Source organism: Xiphophorus maculatus, chromosome 14 (assembly GCF_002775205.1).
Source record: "Xiphophorus maculatus strain JP 163 A chromosome 14, X_maculatus-5.0-male, whole genome shotgun sequence".
NCBI lineage: Eukaryota > Metazoa > Chordata > Actinopteri > Cyprinodontiformes > Poeciliidae > Xiphophorus > Xiphophorus maculatus.
The window spans coordinates 23,081,157-23,103,160 of record NC_036456.1 but is presented as its reverse complement, the minus strand read 5'-3'; the positions used below and the strand labels follow the sequence as shown (position 1 = coordinate 23,103,160).

Genomic DNA, 22,004 nt, shown 5'->3' with positions numbered 1-22,004 from the left:
CTAGCACTGGCAGGAGAGCAAAACGCGAAGGAGAGGGAGAAGGGGGGGAGAGACAGCGAGGCACCGCAGGACAAAAAAAAAAACACGATGTGGGGAAAAACTATCGGCTCTGGCACTTGCAGAGCACAAGCACAACGACAGGGAGGCGGAGAGACAGCGATATACTGTAGAAAAAAACCGGCTCCCAAATAGGATCCTAAAACGGCTCCCATTGTGGAGCCGGTTCCAATCGTTCACTTCAAAGAGCCGGCTCTTAGAGCCGGATCATTCGCGACCGACACATCACTATCAACCCCGTGTCGTATTGCTTTCAGCAAGTCACGTGACCGGTACAGGAAGTGTTTCTGAATGACACCGACGCGCCAAACTGTGTTTATATGGAAGCGAATCTGTCAGCGGGATGAACTTGGATGCATTTGCCAAAATAATTCTTGATCTTTTACGTTACAGCGTCAACTATGGAGCCTGAAGGTAAACGAAAGATTCGTAGTTTGGGACCATTTTAATCTTATGTCAGAAAATAAGGTATTGATTATCACTTCGTTGTTGTTTCATCCGATTCTTTTCAGTTTCTACTGGATCTGAATCCAAATTCAGCTGAAATTGACTCTTAGTTTACTTTCATATTATGTTCTGCAGGTTAAGTTTTGCATGTTTCTCCTTTGAAATTATACATTTCACAATTTTATTCTTAAATTACCCTCCATAAATACAAATCTTTAGACAGATAAAAGGAAAATAAAGACAATCCCGCTATAAATAAATACAAAAAAGACATTTCCAGCAAAACAAACACATCCATAAAGATCAGCTTACAAAATATAAAAGAAAAAATGTAAGTTATGTGAACAATATACAGTGTCACTAAAATCAGTTTTATTTAAATAAATCCACCTCCTTAATGCTGAGTCATTATAGGGCATCAGAATGAAGTCGCAGATACACCTGGATAAACTCAGGTATGCAGCCATTCTACAAATTATTCAGTTGCTTTTTATAAATTATTTTATATAAATGTATTGTTTACTTCATTTTTTTCTACAGCAGCAGAAGTTGTGTCAAAAACACGGAACAGACTAAATTTCAAAATATTAGAAAAACTAATTTTTTTTCATTAAAATTTATGGAAAAAAACAAAGAAAAAAAAAAAACAGTCCACAATCATCCTCATTCCAAACACGTTCACTTTCACTTTCATCACTTGGTTCATGTTCACATTATTTATTGACTGTATCGAAGAATATCAAATATATTTTGAATTTAACTGAAGATATGACATAATACAATATATAATATACAATAAAATAAAATGACTTAAATCTTATTGTGTGGACTAGGCCATCAAATCAGTCTGTGAACTACGTTGCCTGTAGGGATTTTTAATGTCCAGCAGGTGTCAGTATTCAGTGACGCAGTAATGACGCAATATCAATAGTTTTGCTTTGGGTCAAAACGACACATGACGCCTCATTTATCGATCACTAGTGAATAGGCAGTGATGAGGAGAGTGTATTGCAAAAACCATAAGTATAACTGATGCCTGTAAGAGAAGTAGCATCTAGCAGCATTAATAAATTATTATTATGAGTCTGTTTGCAGTATTTGTTTGTTTTTGTTTAAAATTAAAAGTTTGATTTAAATATTATAAAAAAATAAGAATGTTTGCTTTCATAACAGAACAAATACATTATTTAAGGAAGTAAAAGCCTCTCATATAGGGAACATTTAATGCAAAATGATTTATTATAAAACTTCCTTCTTTGCCAAGTAATGTTAGTATATGGGGCTGCAGATGATCATAAATGAAGATGTTTGGGAGCTGTGGCTCTTCTTTGGGATCCTAACATGTAACCTTTTCATCAATATCCTCAGTAAGAGAGAACAACTTTCAGACGACTGATAGGATACAGACTTACAGAAACTACAGAGCTCTCTGGTTTCAGATACTTATCTACAGACCCATCATTAGGTAGGGAAATATGTATAAAATATGTGAAAATAAACTCATTTTATTGGAAAACAAAAATTTTCAAGGGGAAATTCTTGTTTTGCAATTAAACCCTGAGAAAATTTTGAAATTTTAAAATTCTGAAATTCTGAGCTGGAGCAGCTCTCACACACAGAGGATCACAACCAGTTTCTCCTCAACTACCCCTCACTGCCAGCACTCAGTGAGTCTACACACTCATCCAGCATCAACATCCGTCCTCTGAGACACTTTGAGGACGTGACAGCAGCTGTGTCAGAGCTCAGAGACATAATGCAGGACATCCTGAGAGACTCATGGAGAAAAATCTCACTGAGGTGGATGTTCTACTGGCAGAACCAGAACCAAAGACCAGAGATGGATTCTTGAAACTTTTAAAAATTATCACTCTGGATCCAAACACCCTAAACAGATTTCTAATTTTATCTGAGGGGAATAGAAAGGTAACATTTGTGAACCATGAACAGTCTTATCCTGATCATCCAGACAGATTTGATGGTTTTTGTTATCAGGTTCTGAGTACAGAGAGTCTGACTGGATGTTGTTACTGGGAGGTGGAGTGGAGAGGAGGAGGATCTGTAGCCGTTTCATACAAGAACATCAGCAGAACAGAAAGACTAGGATCCAATGACAAATCCTGGTCATTATATTGTGACACAAACAGTTACACATTTTATCACAACAACATTAAAACTCCACTAGAACGTCCAGTTTCCTCCAGAATAGGAGTGTACCTGGATCATATAAAAGGTATTCTGTGTTTCTACAGCGTCTCTAAAACTATGACTCTGATCCACAGAGTCCAGACCAGATTCACTCAGCCTCTACATGCTGGGATTAGACTTTACTTCTCATTTTCCTGTCCTGATGGATCCTCTGCTGAGTTCATTAACCCAGAATAATCAGCAGTGATTTGAGGTCCAATTGGTTAAAATGTGTATTTTAGTTTACATTATTGTTTTGGAGAGATCATTGTTGTCATGTCTTCACTGTCCAGAGACCAGCTGTCTTTATGGAGCTACTTTTTCATCTTGTTTGTTGTTTTGTTGGAGTTTGTTTGGGTGCTGCCCCTCCCTGTTTCTGATCAGCAATGGAGGCAATCACTGTCAGGAAGATTTTATTCAACTAAACTAATTACATTTATTGCTGTGTCACACTAAACGTGACAAAGCAATAAATGTTGATGACAAATGTTGTTGTAAACTGTGATTATCTTCATTATTAATCATCAAATAAGGACATCAGTCATTTATTGGACAAAGATCAGATTCTGGATCAAACTGTGTCAATAGTCGTCTTGTGACTCAGATTGTAAGCTCTATTTAGTTTTAGACAAATATCTAAATAAAGTTGATTCCTTGTTTGAATATAAAATGACTCTGTCTTATTTTGTATTTTGTTTGTGTTTTATTTTATTGCCTGTCAGTAACATTTCCAAATATAAGAAACTCCTGGTTTTCAGAATAAAGTGAGTAATCAGAGTTTTTGTTGCCTCAGGTTCAGATTTGTTTTCTATCTGCAGATGTCAGGAGACCTGCGGTCCTAAAAACACACAACAAACACTGACTTTCCTAGTTCTGTGCTAACTCTCTTCCTCTTTTACTCGGAAGACATGCCTGACAAAAGTGTGGTGAAACGTGAAAGATCGCCACCAGATGGCGCCAAATACGTCCTTGTTCCTCAGCAGAAGAAATGCTGAACGTCTGCAGTTAGTTTTTTTTAGACTCGATGAAACATTAAAATAAAATGTAAAGCATAGTTATCAAAACAACATACTGAACAAAGACCGACACAATGTCAGCTTCACAGTTTGATTTATGAATTGTAAAGACCTGCTGAGAAAAGAGCAAAGCACAGAGGAAAATTAAGTGATTCCAAATAAATGACAATATATTGATAAATCTATGTTGGGATAAAGGGATTAATAACTTGGTCTCTAGATAACTGTCCAACTCATAAACAGGAGGACTAATTGTTTGGATTTATTTCTCCACTTCTTCCTCATCATCTTCTCTTTTCTCCATCATCAGCATCTGCTCCGTTAACATCAGCTCACACTGCAGGAAAAACAGAAACAAACACAGATTGTGCATTTATTTATCTTAATAAAAAAAAGTGAAACACTTATTCTCTTTTGCAACGTGAACACTAGATGGCGCCAGAGAGCCCTCTCTAGTTTACAAAACATTGGTCTGAATATCTATTGTCATTGTGAACGTTTTTTTTTTTTTTTTAAAAAAAGAAAAACTCAAAAACGTTTAAAGGATTGAAGTAGGAGGAAGATTATCATGGATCCAGGTTGGGTCTTTATCTCATGAACCATTTCTGTTCTGATGTTTTGGACCATTATTCTGCTCAGAGAACCAATGAGGATCCATTGTCAGTTTTCTGACCACTTCCATTAGATTTTGATTTAAAATATCCGGGTATTTCAGAGAGTTTGTGATGCCATGGATTTGAACAAGGCTCTCAGAACCTCCGGAAGAAGAGTGGTCCCACAGCATCACTGATCCTCTGCCATTCCTTACAGTGGCTGTGAGGTGTTTTTTCGTATATTCATTCCTTCACACAAAACTCAAAGGGACTGGTCTTTGCTGAATCAAATTAATTCAGAGTGCAAATTGCTGAGTCATAATAGATCATATAAATCCATTTCTTAACAGTCAAAAAAGTTATTTGGTAAGTGCAATTACTTCACCAGCCGTTCAGAGATATTTCACCATCAGGTGATCTTACCTCGAGCCCATTTCCTGTATGTGTGTATACACAAGATGAGAATGAAGGAGTAGAAGATGAAGAGCACAGTGCCACATATTAATCTGGGCCAAAATATGACAGGAGGAGAAGTGGGAGGAAAATCTGTTGGTTGATTTTTAGCTGAGAAAAAACAAAAATACAACTTTTTTAGCTTTAAATAGCAAAATATGAATACTTTGAGATGTTTTGTGATATTTTAAAACCATCATGAAGTCTTTGATAACATGTTTCAATCAATCAATCAATCAATCAATCAATCAATCAATCAATCAATCAATCAATCAATCAATCAATCAATCAATCAATCAATCAATCAATCAATCAATCAATCAATTATAAGGTACCCTTCTTACTAAAAGCAGCTCAAATCAATAAAAACCCTGCCTGATGTTTATCTGTTTGTTTTGCTGCCTGGGCCATTTTTTAGGCCTGATTGGAGTTTAACCCTAACCCTAGCTCTCAGCTCAACAAGACCACAGAATTTGAACAAAGAATGAGTTCCCAATATTTATGTAATTAAATGAAAACTTGCTTACTTAAATCAATGTAGTTTATTTAAGTTTGAAACAAATATAGGAGCACATCCTCACCTTTCACTGCCAACCAGCTCTGTTGTGATTCTCCTTTAGAAGGATGTTGACACTTGTAGAAACCTTCCTCTGCTTTCAGAGTGAGCTCCCCTGGGATCTTTCTCCCAATGAAAACATTATCTTTGTAGAAACGAGCAGAGAAATTTGATGTGGAGTCGTCATTGTAGTCTTCTTTGTAGAAACAACGAAGAGTAACATTTTCTCCCTCCTCAACAGGATGCAGTGGGCTCTCCAGGATCACAGTGTTAGCTAAAATGTGCATTTATCACCACGATAAGAAAATGTTTGCTTTGTGACAACCACTAATTCAGCTCTAACTAGGTATTTAAAATGTAAAATGCATCATGTCCATTGGCTGTTACCAGTTATGGTGATGTTGACCTTGTTGCTGCATTCTCCTCTCTGGGATTCACACCAGTACTCCCCAGAGTCTTCTGGATAGGCGTCCCCAATGATGCAGGAAGAGTTGCTGGGTATTGCCCAGCCGTGCTGACATTCCTGATCAGCGCTGCTGGAAACTGTCCTCTTCACTGTCCAGCCACTGGAGTTTGCCACACAGGTCAGAGTGATGCGGTCATACTGGAAGAACTGGGATCGGTGCGGAGTGACACTCAGCGTGGCTGCAGGGAGGTAATTACAGAACAGGACTTTTAAACACACTATTTCTGCCAGAGTACAAGACTGTTGGAGGTGGTTTGTTATGGTACAGCAATGGATCACAATGAAATGATCCCAACAATGATAAATGAAAAGGGGAAAAATGATTAGCTCATTCCATAGGAAATGGACCTTAGCCACAAAGGAGCAAGTTGCCAACTTCAAGGTCAGGAAAAGCTCCTTTCCCAAGATGACCTGGTTTAAACATCTTAAATTTATATTGACAAGTTGGACTTTAAACTGAGCAGGATGAATTGGGGCACCATCTGCACTAATGAGGATATGGTACATGGATGTTATAGTGAAAGAAGAACAATGCCCAAAGCCAAGGAGACTTACACTCCAGCAATCAGCAATGGTCACAAGTTTTGGGTTTTAGCTGTAAGTTGGAAAACAATTAGCTGAGAAGCATCTGGCAAAGATATCCTCTTGATGTCTTCTGATTTTGGTGTTTTGGAGGAGGGATTGCCTGCTGGAGACATTACGTCTCATGACAGGCTGAGATGGTTTCCTCACTGGTTGATGTTAAGGGAGACAGAGCAGGAAATGGGATAAAATAGTTCCCCCCCATGACCTTGTCTTGAATAAGCAGGAGAAAGTGAATATCTGATATCAAAACCAGTTTTGCTTTATATTCTTGCTCAAATTGAGTCCATCTTCATGTTTAAATATAAATTCAAATTTCTGATTATAAAATGATCAGGTTGGACTTAAAAAACACAAAAATCAAGAAAATGGAAAATCAGTAGTTCCAAACTCTATAGGCGCATTGAAATTAGCTGTTGCATGGTAACTTTAGCAGTACTTACTGATTATCTTCAAGCTGTGGTGGGAAGTAAAGTCACCACAGCAGAGTGAGAGGTTTTAAATGACTACAGACTTACAGTGTTTGGGTCTGGGGTTTCATCACCAGCTCCTTATCATACGTCTTACTTTCTCATTACTTTCTTTTCTTAGTTGTAGCCCTGTAACAGAGAAGTGATCAGTCCAGGGTATATCCTCTCACCTAATTAACCCTAGAGATGTGCTCCAACTCACAGATTTTTATTATAAATCTATTTTCACAAAATAAATACCCAAGTATACTGAACAAAAATATAAACCCCATGTCAAATATTGCAACCCGACCCCAGATAAAGCGGAAGAAAATGGATGGATGGATGGATGGATGGATTGATTCCGATTTTGACATAAGTTGCATTGACTAAAAATCTCTCTCTGGATGGTGTAAAATACTCAGAGAAGGTACTGTCACAGTGCAGCTCGCTATTATCAAGCTATGAAACCAGATAACTAAGCTGTTCTGAACAAATACTGGCCAATATGCAGTTTCTTGGTGGAATATTTTGCCACTTTGCCACATTTATTTCCCTGACAAATGCCTGAGATAATTCTTGGAAAATTGCTACATTTTTATTTGAAGCCTCTTTGTTTATCTTTTTACGTTTTACTTTTAAAACCCAAGAAAGCTGGTCAGTTTTTATATATCAGAGAAAACAGAAATATGCCAGGGCAAAGATTTTGTCTTTTAGAAATATATTAACTGAAATGTAGCTTACAGAGTCTTCTTTGATTTCTGAAGGAAAATAAAGAAGTCATAAAACAAATCATATATTAGAAAGTTATTAAAGGAAATACACTTACAGAGGATGAAACACAGTGATGTGAGCGCCATATTGAAAGCCAATGATTTTACCTTCCCCTAAGTCAGCAGCTTCAACACTTTTACAGGAAGGTGATGAAGATACAGGAAGTCATTAAAATGTTCAGAAAATACAACGAAGATATTACTTAGAGATTCCTTTAAAGTGACATAGGTTTAAAAGAGCAAGGTTTTTGTTTTTGTTTACTTTTCAGGTTTTTTTGTTATATTAAATTAATTCAACGTTACAATGATTTTCATGTGCAACACCTTCTTCACAAAATAACCGTCCAACTCAGCTGCATAACACCAATATGTTTTTTCTCTGCACAGAAAACCACAGTCACACTTTGCACAAAGTATTTTCCACAAGGTCTTATGAGAAGTGTGAGTGTTTTCTCAGTAGCATTTCTGCTGAGAAAACAGGAAATGAGCGACAGCCGTACTTGCAAAACCAAATCAAAGTTAAGATTTAGAAGACAACCACCAATATTTGTGTTACTATTTCCACAAACCAAATAGATAACACTTTACTTTAAGGGGTGTGCATGTGCATAACACTGACATGACAGTGTCATAAACATGACATAACATCTGTCATGAATATGAAGGAGTCTTCATGAATATTTATGACTGTTGTCATGAAGTATCATTCGGTAAATAACGACACTTTTAATGCAAAGTTGTATTTAAACGTGTATTAAAAGTCCTTTAAAGCGTAAATTTTGCATTAAAAGTGTGATTATTTGCCAAATGACACTTTATGAAAACAGTTGTAAACATTCATAAAGACTCCTTCATCTTCATAACAGGTGTTGTGTCATACCTGTTATGAAGATGAAGGAGTCTTCATGAATGTTTACAGCTGTGCTAAATTTTAACAACCATTTTTACCACAATTGAAGGAAGAATGGATTGTGTTTTAACAACTTGTTTTTTATGATGCAAAAATCTAATAACATCATGTTTTTTGAGAATTCTGATGAGACAATCCAATTATTAAAAATATTAATCGACCCAATCCATCACCATTGGTGCTTAAAAATCCTAGACCCGCCCTGGTGCAGATGGATATAAGGCATGAATGTGAAAGTGGAAATGCATTAACCGATCCTCGCAAACCTCAATCCTGGCTTAAGCTTCTACATGAAAATTAATCTACAATGGAGTTGATTCCTGTAATTTTGCTGCTGCTTGTTTGTCCAGAGTGTATCCTCACAGAGAACACCAAAGGTAGGTCACTGATCATTTGTCTTTATAATTAGTTTTTCCTCACTGTCTCTTTGCTCTAAAATATTTAATGTGAAATAATATAAATCTCGGTGACATCATCCAGATCTCTGCGTGTTTAACTGCTCAGTGAATGTAATAAATCAAATATAGTCTTGGAAATTAAACCTAATTTGACGGATATCTTTTAATGCTATGATGTTTTAGCTTTATGTAAAAGAACTTTATGTAAATGATGACTCCATCAGGAATTTCCAAAAGTCACATGCTTCCTCGTTATTATAATGCGGTTAAAGATAATTTCATTTCTGCACCCTTTCTGTGTGTAGTCTAGTGATAAACTAGTTTATAATTTTTGTTCAGAAGTTTTATTATATAGCTAAAGGATTTAATGGCAGAATTATACAGTGTAATATGAAATCCTTAAAGGCCAAACAATTTTAAATATGAGGAAGATAGATACAGACTTCAAAACCACAGGTGGTTTCCTTAAGGAAAAGAAATAAACTAACACATGATTGTACTTTCCACAGTTACTTTTTCTTCCCTAAAATGACACGTAAATTATAGAGTATGTATTGTAAATTAATACATATTTTAAAGAAAAGCTCTAGTTTTTTTGCCATCCATTGCAAAGAAACTACATAGTTGGAAATGTGTTGGATATAAACTTTCCCATAAATAGGAACATCCCAAAGAAGAAAACGTGTCCATTCTCTTTGCAAAGTAGAAATAAAAGTATGATTCTTCACAAATAACAACAAATATCCAGTAGTAAATGTTTTTGTAAAATCACAAGATTAAATTTTCTTAAGGGTCACATATGATGTATCTTATTTATATGGACTTGAAGCAAAAATGTCTTTTTGGATGGTAAACGTTGCAGACCCCTGCCCCTGCATGGTGGTCCCTGCCCATTGCCCACCATGCATAGCGTCTTGTCTGAAGGCTGAAACAAACCAAGGAACGTTCTTCTTCTTGGCCATGGAGTCGCTCGCTCATGGATTTCTGGCAAACAGTGAAGCCTTGATGTGATTTTTCTTCAACAGTTTTTTTTGCCACTCTCTCAACAAGCTTTGCCTGAATAAAAACCCAGTGACAGTTGTAAGCAGAGTCTCTCTCGTTTCAGCTGATGAAGCTTGTAGCTCATTCAGTGTCGTCATAGTAACTCAATGGCCTCTCTCACTGGTTTGCTTGAATGGCCACTGTGACCGATGTACTGGACCTTATAAATTTTTTCTATCCATCCTGACTTGTACTTCTCAATAACCTTTTCACTGATTTGCTTAGAGTGTCGTATAATCTTCATACTGGACGTCTGTTGAGTTAGGCCAGTCACTTTAAAAGGGATTATTAGCTATCATTTATTTTTAGTCTAAAAATCTCATTTAATTGATTGTGTTTGATTTGTAAGGCAACAGAAAGGTTAAAAGATGCCACGCATGCGGTCGAATACTTTATATGCACAATGAGAGTTCTCTAATAAGGCAACACATTGTATTTCACAGAACAAGAAGTAAATTAAATAATGAAAATGTACAAAGTGGTGAAAAAGTTTAACACCTGAGAAAAAAAAATTAAAAACTCCAAGAGGTTGTTGACATTATGTGGCTGTTTCTGGGTTTTATTTGTAAATGAATGGACACAAGTTCAGTTGGTTAAATCACATATTTTTTTTTACAGATCCAGATTTAGTTTGCCCATCTAAGGCCATAGGAGCAGTAAAAAGTAAGGATGTCCTGTTGCCATGTCACCTGGAGCCACCAATGGATGCTTCAGCAGAAACAGTAAAATGGAAACAAGGGAAACATGTTGTTCACTTTCATCAAGGGGGAAAACATAATTCTTCAAAGCAATGGGAGCATTTTAGAGAGCGGACATCTCTGTCCTCTGAAGGGCTGACCGAAGGAAATCTGTCCCTCACGCTGTCCTCAGTAAACCACCTTGATGAAGGTAGATACCAGTGCTCTGTTCACACCGAATCCATGAATAAAACGTGTTATATCAAGCTCAATGTTGGTAAGTCATTCTCAGTAGTTGAAAATCAAAAAGGCTAAATATTAAACATGTTTAATGAAATTATTTGATTCATAATTAGACTTTAACAACTTTTACATGTTGGTAATTTTATTTCTATTGCCTTTCATTCCTTTGTGTAGCCGAGCAACATACCAATATTAGATATAAATGTTAGAGCAATGGCCAAAAATCCTGATACTTTCAGTGTTTTTGTAGTAAGAGATTATATATGCTATGGCTTTCACCTTTCATCCAACATCCATTGTCCTCTGGTCAACTGGCTCGATTCCAACAGCAGATCTTAAATGTGTTTTGAAGACCTTCAGTTTACTGATGTATTGATAAGTTAAGATATTGGAAAACGTTCAATACGTTACTTCAATAATGCCAATGCATTGGCTCAACAACAGCATTTTGCACCAATGACAGAACTGCTCTCTGTCTAAGGAAAAATACACCCAGAAGTGGATTAGTAGTGAAATATAGATTTTTAACCTGTACTGTATGCAACAAAAGAAATGAATTATTATTAAATGGCTACATCAAAGACTTTAAGGTTATTTATGAATTAAATATTTGTTTCTACAGAACCAAATGTAGTCTGCCCCTCTGAGTACATTGAAGTGAGAACAGGTGATGATGTTGTCCTGCCATGCCGCCTTGAGACACACGTGGATACCTCAGGCAAAATACTTCAGTGGAGACATGGAAACAACATTGTTTATGAAAAAGAAAAACATAACACTGCAAAGGAAAATGAGAGAAATACAAATCGGTTATCGCTTTTCCCCGAAGAACTGGCTGCAGGAAATCTTTCCCTGAAAATCTCTTCAGTGCGTCTTGAAGACAATGGAAAATACCAATGTTGCTTAATCTCTGAATCAATAGAAAGGAATTGCTCTATTTTTGTCACAGTAGGTAAGTTGGTGATATTTTTTAGTTGACTAATAAAGGATGACAACTTGACAACGCAGAATTACATATGTTCATATGTAAGAGCATGAATTTAAGTTTTGAATTACGAGTTTGTCACACTCAGATATACTCTAAAGTCCTATATGAACCTTCGCTATTAGACATCAGTTCTTTGTTTATTTCTGTGAGCTAAAAAGAACTTCCTTCCAACATTTAAACTCACATAAAGACTGACAGATCAAAGCTAATACATGAAATAATGCTTAATGTTATAAAACAATAGTGTATGATGTTTTGCTGTCACAAAAAGACAGAGATGTTTTACAATAACTGTGATATTTAGTTTCTGCAGGTGACAGACGGGTTGTGGGTCCACATGAACCAGTCGCAGTAGAGGTGGGACAGGTTGCTGTTCTGCCGTGTCATTTGGAGCCCCCATCTCCTCTCTCAGATCTGACACTGGAGTGGACAGTCAACAACTCCAAGGTGCACATTTACAGAAGTCACAGAGATGATCCCTCCATACAAGATGAGAGATTCAAAAACAGAACATCCCTGTTTAAAGAGGAGCTGGTTCATGGTAACATTTCTCTTATACTGACCAACGTAACTAAAGAAGATGCAGGAAACTACTTCTGCTTCGTTCCCAAATTGGTTGGTAAAGTCCAGAGAGTGAATGTTACTTTGAATATTGGTAAGTTTTAAATCTCTACAACGTAAACTGATCTTAGGAAAATATCTTACATTTCTAACACATCTTCTCACAATTCTTCTTCAACATTTCCAGTAAAGACAGATCAGTGTACTTGTCCAGGTGTGTAAATATCTGTAGTGTCATTATCATTTCTCATCTTAAATTTTTGTCTGCATTTTGATGCCCCCTCCCCCCCCCCCCTCTGTGTCCACAAAAAGCTCCTCCCCCTGAAAAGCATAAGAATGATGGTGAGTAGACACTTTCTTTGGATCTATTGAAAAATGACTTCCACCATGTTTTACTGTTTGCATGGAGATCCTCAGAGTCGTTTTTGTGCATAACATAACTTTTGTAACTGTGGCTAAATTATGCAGACAAGCAAATGTCAGAAGCTGAAGTCTGTCAGTCTCAACTGATCATCAGAGCATATAGACTCAAAAAACTAAATGCTGAAACTGATTCCTAAGGCACTTGAACTAAATAGTTTTTTGTCAAGTATGATATTTGCTGCACACAAAATAACATGCTTGTACTTGAGTTACTTGAGTCAGTGGATATGTGCCACTTTATAAGGAGGTATGGTTTTGAAAATAAATATAATTTTTTTTATTGTTACCTATTTTTTAATAATTTTGTTGCTTTTTTTTGTAGATATGTGTATAGTTCTTAAAGTTGCCACTTATCGTTCTGGAGAATGCTGTCGTGGAAGTATACATTAAATACAAGCTACTCTGTTTCCTTACACTTATGCTTCTTAATAACTTGCATTTTTAAAAAATAACTATGTCTTATAATAATCCAGAAATACAACTGAACTGGACTGCATGATAGGTTCAAGTTCACAATATGATGTAAACTTGAACCAGACTGCAATGGAATGAGTTGGGATTTATCTGACTTAGAACAAATTAAACAGAGTAGGAACAAGTCAAGTCTAGTCAAGTTTATATATATACAGTACAGACTAAAAGTTTGGACACACCTTCTAATTCAATGGGTTTTCTTTATTTTCATGACTATTTATAAGGCAAGAAATCCCACTTATTAACCTGACAGGGCAGGTTGACCTATGAAGTGAAAACCATTTCAGGTGACGACCTCTTGAAGCTCATCAAGAAAATGCAGAGTGTGTGCAAAGCAGTAATCACAGCAAAAGGTTGCTACTTTGAAGAAACTAGAATATAAGGGCTATTTTCAGTTGTTTTACACTTTTTTGTTTAGTGCATATTTTCACATGTGTTATTCATAGTTTTGATGCCTTCAGTGTGAATCTACAATGTCAATAGTCATGAAAATAAAGGAACTCATTGAATTAAAAGGTGTGTCCAAACTTTTGGTCTGTACTGTATATATAGCACATTTAAGCAACAGGGCAGTTCAAAGTGCTTTATACTATGGAGAACTTCAACAGCCAGGTATAAACCAACCCCCGGTTCTACACTATTTGTTTCGTCCAGAGGGTAGACTATCGGCTGTTGAGAAACGATTGCGTCCTGGAGGCGTGTAAATGTATTAAGGTTTACAATTTTACTCAATCACTAACATTTGCCTGTGATGAATGCAATGTGTAAGTTTGACGCTAAGAAGCTTACTGGAAATGGCCTGTGCTGTAAATAACCATCCTCCACTGCAAAGAGAGAAGTGCTGATCTGAATGAAATGGCTGCTAACCATCATTATTCTTTCAGCAGAAAGAATAATAATTGGTCTACAGTGTTGTTGAAAGCTTAAACAAAGATCTTACATATTTTTTTTATTTTTATTTTTACAGAAGAACCATGTCCCTGCAAGACAATTATCCAGCATCTTGGTCTGCGTCTGGGACTGGGTCTTGGTTTTGGCTTACCTTTGGCATTCTGCATAATTATTTGCTTATGGATGAAATATGTAGGAAGATGTAAGTAATGTGTGACCTTGGGTACAACTACCACTAATAGAGACTGTCTGGAGAATTTCAAATCATTCTTTTTACCAGACCATAAGCTTGTAACAATTAACAAAGGCACTGTTTGTAACTGAGATACATTTTATTTGGTTTACAGATGCCCTAGGTGGCTGAGAGTAGTCACCATTTATTTTATTATACAAAAATGACCAAGTTAAAAATAGAAGTATGCTGGCCCTGGGAATCTATTTAAAACCCATTTAAATAAACTAGACTGGTTGAGAGAGAAATAATAATAATAATAATAATAATAATAATAATAATAATTAATAAAACAAAAGATTACTAAATACACCTAGGTGCTCTCCAAACAAAAACGCACTCACACAAATTCCCTGGTAAATACAGCAAAGAAATAAAACTCCCCTTCCACTAGGCTCCCCACAAAAAAAGCTAAATACCTACATAAATTTATTTTCAAAAGTTACTTTTAATCTGACAAACAAGACTCCTTGGGGCGTATTCTAATTTATTCAATATGTCTGTATGTGGTTGATGCAAACCTTTAAAGCTATGGCGTTATCTTTAATTCTGCAACGTCTCATAAATGAAAATGAATCAGACGGTGCTGAATGAACAGTTTGAATGAACAGTGTTGAGCCCAAAAACTGCAGATATATGGAGAAAAGCAGCTTCACACGAATTCAAACTCACAGATCAAACCTGAAAGCATTTTCTGGAGTCATGTTGCCTCTGCAGAATGTTTCATTCTGATCAGAAATCTGACACTACTTCTTCATGACTTATGTTTTTAATAAGTAAGCACTGTGAAGTACTACAGTCATGAATTTCTGAAGATAAATGGACTGAACTTATTTAGTGCTTTTCTGATATTTTGACCACTCAAAGAGCTTAATGCTAGAGTCACATTCACCCATTCGCACGCACAAACCTTTATACACCGATGTATGCAATTTGGGGTTAAGTGCCTTGCCCAGGGGTACGCTGCCATGTGGCAGGAGAAAGCTGAAATCGATTTTACAATCTTCCGATCGTAAGACGACTACTGTACCCACAGAGCCACAGTTGCCCCTGGTGTTTTATTTGAAGGAAGCTACTTTTTCCTGGTGCTCTTGAACATCTCGTTTCCTCTGTAGAGGAACAATTCTGACTCTACAACAATTCAGAGTCAGAATTGTCACATTAATACAGAAATGGCTTCTTTGGCTGGTCCTAAAAATACATTGCCTCTTGTTGCTACAAATTTAAAACTGTCATTGAATCAAAGTATCTGTATTTTATTTTTTGTATGGTGATTATTTTGTTTTTTAATTTTTAAAACTAGTTTAAGCAGACTAATTTAATAAAAATATATGTGTTGTCTAGTTGATGGATTTGCAGAACAAGCAAGAGGAAATCAGAGAGCGATGCCACAGGATGATCACGATGGTGAATGACTTGGACCCGAAGAGTCGGCTCACCAAACATCTGCTTCTGAGTTACAATTAACAAAACTGCAAATTTGATGTGCAACAACAAAACCAATATTTCTAAATGGCCTTTTTTTCTTAATAAAGCAGAAAAGCAGTGAGGAGAAATAAGCTGTGCTTTTTCTCTTCACTGCTATTTGAACATGCCAGCTATTTTCTTCGTCTATATTGTGCTACAGCTGTTATGCTTCCTTAAGCTTTAGTGACATTTATAGTATTATGTAATAAGTGGGAAGCTAATTATCATTTGCATATTCAAAATAAACAAATAATAATAAACAATAGATACATAATGTAATTTTTAATTTTGTCTCTGTTCCCATGTATGTTTTTTTATAAGTCCCTGATTTTAAAAACTAAAGTAATATTTTTCTCTGGCTATGACTCTGGGATGTGTCCATTCTGTTTTTTTTCAGTTCAGGTAAAATTATAAGTGGAAATATATGTCGCTCCATAGAAATAGCCAAGAAAACACAAGTTAAAACATTTAAAAAATATTAATTGAAAATATTGAAAGGCAATGTGTCGCCATCTGTTGGACAGTGTGCAGAATGCGCCTGTTTAGTAAAATAAAAATATTTTAAAAATTGCGTTTAAATAATTTTTTAAAATTGCCTTATAAGTACATATTTAACTTGACGTTGACTCAAGCACTGTTAAAATTATTTGACACAAACAATTTGTTTGTTTGTTTGTAATTTGCATTTCACGTCAGCACTACTCCTATTCGTTGGTAAAGAAAGTGAAAGAGTTCTGAATCGTGCTGTATATTTTTTAATACTAGCGTGCCAAGAAGAATCAACATTGAATCACTTTTTGGTAACTTTTAAAGCCGAGTCTGGACTCTCCTGTTCATGAGGAAGAAATGATAAGCCGGGTTTTTCTGGCTGGTTGGCTGACGGTCTGGGTTTTCTGTTTTTCCATCGCGGAAGGGAAAGGTATGTTCCAGTTATTTCGCCATCTTGTGAATTTTTATTTTGAGTCGACATATTTTTCTTTACATCAGAGCCAAAATATTTGAAATTGATTTTAACCCTCATCCAATCATTACAAACAACGCTTAAGCGTCACTCCGGAGCAGGGGCGATTCTAGGATCTGACCTTTAGGGGGGCTGAGCCCCCAGCAGGTCTAAGACCCATGAGAAGATATTCGTTGGTGTGGTTTTCTAAATCTAACTGCTTATTTACATACATTCACAAACAAAATTAAGAGACATGTTGTCAGTAATTCATAGAATAAAAGAACAATGTTCGTTTTACTCAAACATAAACTTATAAAGAGTAAAATCAGAGAAACTTAAAATTTTTTCCAGAGGTGTATAAACTCAGCTTGAAACAGAATCTCTAGATTACATCATAGCTGCTAACATCTGCTAACATTAATGAGACTCAAGCAGCTGTGGGGTCACTCAGTCCTAGTGGGGTCTGATCCCCCGGAAATTAAAATAAAATCTATTTAAAACTTTGCATTTCCAGTCATTTGAAGAACATTTTACTAAATAGGATTATTAAACCTACAACCAGTTTATTATCAAGGTACAAGTTCTGGTTAATGACTATTGAAAATGAGTCATTAACCTGAACTTTATTTGAAAATCATACTTAGAAATTGCATTACCCTTATTTTTATCTGAACGTTATGCAGCTGTTGGCCTTTTTTCTTTAAATAAGAATGAATGTCCATCTATGGAAAAGTAGAAATTATGAGTCAGGGTTTTACTCTTTTAGTTCACAGTTCATGAAGTGGGCCTGTCATAGGTTCAGTACCAAACACCTTTCTGTTCACACAGAAACAGCCTAACTCCAACATTCTGCTCTGTTCTTTAGTTTTACCTTATTTAAGACACTGAGCACTTCTTCTTCTGTTTTCTAGTGGTTGGGAAAACACTGAGGGCGCTCTATGTCTGACATTATTGTGCCCAATACTGTCATTGGAGCAGTCAGACCTGCAGAGTGAACAGAACCCAAGTTTACCTCAGAGTTGCCTCCACCAAACATCTCTGTGGTTCCATGTTGATATTTGTTCATTTCCCAGATTTAAAGCTAGTTCCATCTGCATACAGTTTGCCTGTGCATTTCATTTCATACCATTTAAACTGGTATGTCTCAGTTGGTAATTTGGAAAAAAGAAAAATGCACTAAATAAAAAATATATATAACTCAAACTTTTACTTATTTATTACACCAGGGTTGCCCAGATGCCTTGTAATCAGCTATAGATAATGGATGGATTTCTAAGATCAGGCATTTGTTACCTATTTCAAATATCCACTGTAAATTTATCTTAGAAATGTTTTTTATTTTACATCAAAATACACCTGATTCAAAAATAATTTCTGTTGCATTTAGATTTTCCAGACTAACTTTGTATTAGTTTTTGACCTCACACACATATTGCATGTGTGTGAGGTCACATGGCTAGTGATGCGTTTCCAAGCCAATCAACTTTAGGTTCCTTTTGCCTTGTTATGCAGTTCCTTAGTAATTAACTGATCCTGTAAACCTAATTCAGTTATATGGCATCCATGTGTAGACTCAGTACAGTAAAAGCAGCCAGATTATTCTTAGATCATAAAATGCAGCTCAAGTAAATATGATTGCTGTAAGGAAAACCAGCAGATTATAATAATCTATACGATACAGCTTCAGTTTTGCTTCCTCTTCAGCAAACATAAACAGTTCAGTTTAATGAGGAAGTAAGCTGAGTCAGCAGAAATATCCCTGTTCACAGACTGGCTAAAACCTGAGGAAAAAACGGAAAATGAAAGCAGAAGCTCTGAGCTCAGAATGCGTTTATTAAAAGAAATAATAAACTGTCAGCAGCAACAGATCTTGTCATGTTTCATTTTGGTTTACATATTTTATTTTATGATTTCTCCAGTTGAGTATAAGGTGATTGGTCCCTCCATGCCAGTCACAGCAGAGGAGAAGGATGATGTCGTCCTGCAGTGCCACGTGGAGCCTGAGCTGGACGTCACAAATGAGACAGTGGAGTGGAAACTCCAGGACAAATTGGTGTATCGGTATCGAAGCCGTACTGACGATCCCGACTTTCAAGATCCAAAGTTCAAAGGTCGAACGTCTCTCTTCCTCAAAGAAATGGTCCAAGGAAACGTTTCTCTGAAACTAACTAATATAACTGAAGAGGATGCAGGAAATTACACCTGCAAAGTTTTAAAACGTAAAGCTCAAGTTACCCTGAATGTTGGTGAGTTCTGTTCATTTAAAGCAGATAAACCAAGAAAAATACAACATTTGATTTTTGTCATGTTGAAAGTGAGAGATAAACTTTCTTTGGATTTTATATGAACTAACTCAGAGTAGTGTAAAATTGTGATTTTGGTTTTTAAATATTTTTTTAAATGAAAATATTCTCTACCCACAGAGAGACAGACCCTACACAACACAGTGTGTGTTTGTGTGTAGAGGGAGGGTTTAGGGATGCAGCTAAACTTACCTGAGACATTGTAAGTTGAGCATAGCATGCCATGAGCCACGGGCATGCTATGCTATCAGAACGGCTATGATCACCATTGTTCTTATTGTCTTATGTAAAGCACAACATCCTGAAATATATGCAGATATGTAAGTTAGCAACCAAACCAACTTTGACTTGTTGTAATGATCCTAAATATAAAAAAAAGTCTCATCTTACCCCAGTTTCCCTCTTGGGCTCTGATTAATTGACTCATGTCTTCCAGCAGAGACACATCTAAAAGTTTCAGGACAACGGCTTAAGGTCTGGATTTGAAGAACTTTTTGTTAAACCATCTGCTGGATCTGTTTGGTGTGCAGTGATATGTTTTCTGCCACAGACATTGTGTTTCATGTTGGTTTACATGTTTAGTCTAACTCTCACCTGACCATAGCACCTTATTCTTCATGCTGTCTTGTGACAAACAGACTTTAATGTGTTTTTTCCCATTGCTCTTCTAGAAAGTATTGCAAACAATAAGGAACTGAGAATCATTCTGGTGCATTACAGGTCCCACAGCATCACCCTGATCACCATATTTGTATTTCTGCTGGTGTCTATTTTGATGCCAGATGCAGTCTTTCTTATTTATTAAACAGGGGAGTGTCTTCATATCCCTTTTTTGTGAAATCAAAACTGCTCCTGACACAAGAAGAAATCAGATTTATCATATAATGATTTCTTCACTGGGCAGAATATTCATGTTCTCTTTTTTCAGAAACCAAGATCTGACCTACAGGAGTAACATTTTGGCAACATGTCTGTGGCTTTTTCCAAGTAATGGTGGTGCTTTTCTGTTCCAGGTAAAGTAGATCCTGGTCACCAAGAGGAGGATTTAGAAAAAGTCTCAACAGTAAAAAGTGGCCATAGGATCTATGGTGAGCATATCAGAGCCTTTCCAAGGGAGGAGAAAATAAGATAATTAAAGTTTTCCACAGAATTCTATATTAAGAACAGATTTTTAACACTGAAATTATGGTATAAGAAATAAACATAGAAATAATTAACTATAGAAAATCACATTTGATATGCATTTTATACCTTTTGCTTTCTTCCAGTTGTCACAATCGTCATCTTCATCATCTTCAGTGTTATCTCTAGAATTTTCTTATGGAAATGTAAGCAAACACATTTATTTTCTATAAAACATTAAATTTCAACAAACATCAAATACAAATCAGTTTGTTTGTGATGTTATATTTTAATGGCATCTGTTACTAATGTATGTTTTCAGTCCTGATGTTTGATGGTTGAACAATAACTCTTGTTATTTTGAGTGTAAAAAAGCAGCATCATCTACATTTAGCTGTATATTTATGCGAAATCTTGTGTTGATAACAGTTTTTGTTGTTACCTTGTGTTGTCTAGGTACGGTAAGGAATGAGACGGCAGGACAAGATAGGGCAAGGAATGAGACGGCAGGACAAGATAGGGCAAGGAATGAGACGGCAGGACAAGATAGGGCAAGGAATGAGACGGCAGGACAAAGACAAGAACATGAAAGCAAAGCACTACCTGGACCCGGTTCTGATGCTGAACCCAGAGGTTCTCCTCTGAGGCATCGAAGCTCTGGTAACAGCACCACATCACCAACATGAGGCTGCTTGCAAAAATTCAACAAATAATCATTTTAAAATGTATTATTTGCCGTTGTTTATAATGTGCTGATGTAAATCTGTGAATTTAACTTCTTTTCATAAAAATATTTCCCACTATTAATTGTTTGCAAATGAATCAAATCCACTGTTGTAAGAAATCTACTAAAGTTACTTGGTTTAAATTCACTATATAAAACCACACATTTACACACACACCCACACACACACACTGGAAACTTTTTTAATGGAAAAAACACACCTTGCAGAAATTAGAAAAAAGCAGATTAATCTGTAAATAAATGGTAAAAAGTATCATCAGTTCCATCAAAGATGAAATAATTACAGGCCGTATTTCATTTTGTACAGAGTCTGTCGAAAACATGATGGGGTTAATTAAAGTCAGTTGTGATTCTGTTCAGGTGTTGCTAATGGAAAGGGGAAAATGGTTTTCTTCTGTGCTTGGTTTTGAGTTATGTCTGATTTCTTTGGCTCTAAATGAAAATGGCAAGACAATGGACATTGTGAAGGGAATAAATCATTTATGATTACAAGTCCAGATGAAGATCAGAATAACAAATCTTTATTGAGTGAATCTTCATTCGGTTCATAAAACCAAAGTCTATCAGGAACAACAGTAACCAGTAGTCTAAAGATATTTTCAGATATTTGCACTGGGAAGTGGAGCAAAAATACTTGGTAAAATATTGTGTTTTTGTAATGTACTGGCTGGGACTTGTCTCTTCTTCTTTTGTTTTTTATTTTTTTACATTAAGTATGTTTTCTTAATTTTGGTGAATTGTTGACCAAATGTCTTTTTTTTCTGAACCAACTTAAAAGTCAAATTCCTTCTTTGTTACCTGAAAATGTCAAATTCTCACCAAACTTCATGCAGTGGTTACATGTCTGTTTGCATCATAAACACATGAAATCCATACAAGACATTGTTTTAAAATGTTCTAATATGTTCTGCTCAGTATCATTTTGGAAGAGAAACCTGATTAACCTGCACAGACTTAACAGAGGAAACTGGAAATAAAGTAAAATATTTGATCTGGGTTGAGAGGAC

General features: G+C 36.0%; 3 protein-coding genes across 6 annotated transcripts in view; 2 read left to right on the top strand and 1 right to left on the bottom strand.

Moving 5' to 3' along the window:
- Nucleotides 1-2,189: 2,189 nt before the first annotated feature.
- On the bottom strand, nt 2,190-7,686 carry LOC111611212. 2 transcript variants are annotated; one of them, XM_023347082.1, is made up of 5 exons: nt 7,636-7,686; nt 5,697-5,954; nt 5,335-5,583; nt 4,724-4,864; nt 2,190-4,044 (listed from the first exon to the last, which is right to left on the bottom strand). In XM_023347082.1, exons 1-5 carry the CDS (start codon nt 7,664-7,666, stop codon nt 4,040-4,042), a joined length of 684 nt encoding a protein of 227 aa, XP_023202850.1. In that variant the 5' UTR covers nt 7,667-7,686; the 3' UTR covers nt 2,190-4,039. The 2 variants fall into 2 exon arrangements, with proteins under 2 accessions (XP_023202850.1, XP_023202851.1); XM_023347083.1 differs by having other exon boundaries at nt 5,335-5,454.
- Nucleotides 7,687-8,739: 1,053 nt separating this feature from the next.
- LOC111611182 (CD276 antigen-like) lies at nt 8,740-16,286 on the top strand. 2 transcript variants are annotated; one of them, XM_023346988.1, is made up of 7 exons: nt 8,740-8,866; nt 10,547-10,816; nt 11,471-11,800; nt 12,141-12,491; nt 12,710-12,739; nt 14,262-14,387; nt 15,762-16,286. In XM_023346988.1, exons 1-7 carry the CDS (start codon nt 8,797-8,799, stop codon nt 15,830-15,832), a joined length of 1,248 nt encoding a protein of 415 aa, XP_023202756.1. In that variant the 5' UTR covers nt 8,740-8,796; the 3' UTR covers nt 15,833-16,286. The 2 variants fall into 2 exon arrangements, with proteins under 2 accessions (XP_023202756.1, XP_023202755.1); XM_023346987.1 differs by having other exon boundaries at nt 10,547-10,882; nt 15,762-16,285.
- Nucleotides 16,287-16,609: 323 nt separating this feature from the next.
- LOC111611200 (programmed cell death 1 ligand 1-like) overlaps nt 16,610-22,004 on the top strand; it is a 36,286-nt gene continuing 30,891 nt past the window's right edge. The window contains exons 1-5 of one of the 2 annotated variants that reach the window (XM_023347034.1): nt 16,610-16,803; nt 18,747-19,073; nt 20,144-20,218; nt 20,399-20,458; nt 20,709-21,659. In XM_023347034.1, the coding sequence (XP_023202802.1) occupies nt 16,731-16,803; nt 18,747-19,073; nt 20,144-20,218; nt 20,399-20,458; nt 20,709-20,938 (765 nt within the window). In that variant the 5' untranslated portion in view covers nt 16,610-16,730 and the 3' untranslated portion in view covers nt 20,939-21,659. Of the gene's footprint in view, nt 16,804-18,746; nt 19,074-20,143; nt 20,219-20,398; nt 20,459-20,708; nt 21,660-22,004 lie in introns of those variants that run through there. The other variant, XM_023347035.1, reaches the window with a different exon arrangement.

What these genes read in the sequence shown, in the direction of transcription:
- LOC111611182 (XM_023346987.1), top strand. Translation starts at nt 8,797, where the DNA reads ATGGAGTTGATTCCTGTAATTTTGCTGCTGCTTGTTTGTCCAGAGTGT. An exon ending in TTATATCAAGCTCAATGTTG is followed by an intron (nt 10,883 to 11,470) that starts GTAAGTCATTCT and finishes TTGTTTCTACAG; the next exon opens with AACCAAATGTAGTCTGCCCC. An exon ending in TGAAAAGCATAAGAATGATG is followed by an intron (nt 12,740 to 14,261) that starts GTGAGTAGACAC and finishes TTATTTTTACAG; the next exon opens with AAGAACCATGTCCCTGCAAG.
- LOC111611212 (XM_023347082.1), bottom strand. Translation starts at nt 7,666, where the DNA reads ATGGCGCTCACATCACTGTGTTTCATCCTCT. An exon ending in GGTCAACATCACCATAACTG is followed by an intron (nt 5,584 to 5,696) that starts GTAACAGCCAAT and finishes TGCACATTTTAG; the next exon opens with CTAACACTGTGATCCTGGAG. An exon ending in GAGCTGGTTGGCAGTGAAAG is followed by an intron (nt 4,865 to 5,334) that starts GTGAGGATGTGC and finishes GTTTTTTCTCAG; the next exon opens with CTAAAAATCAACCAACAGAT.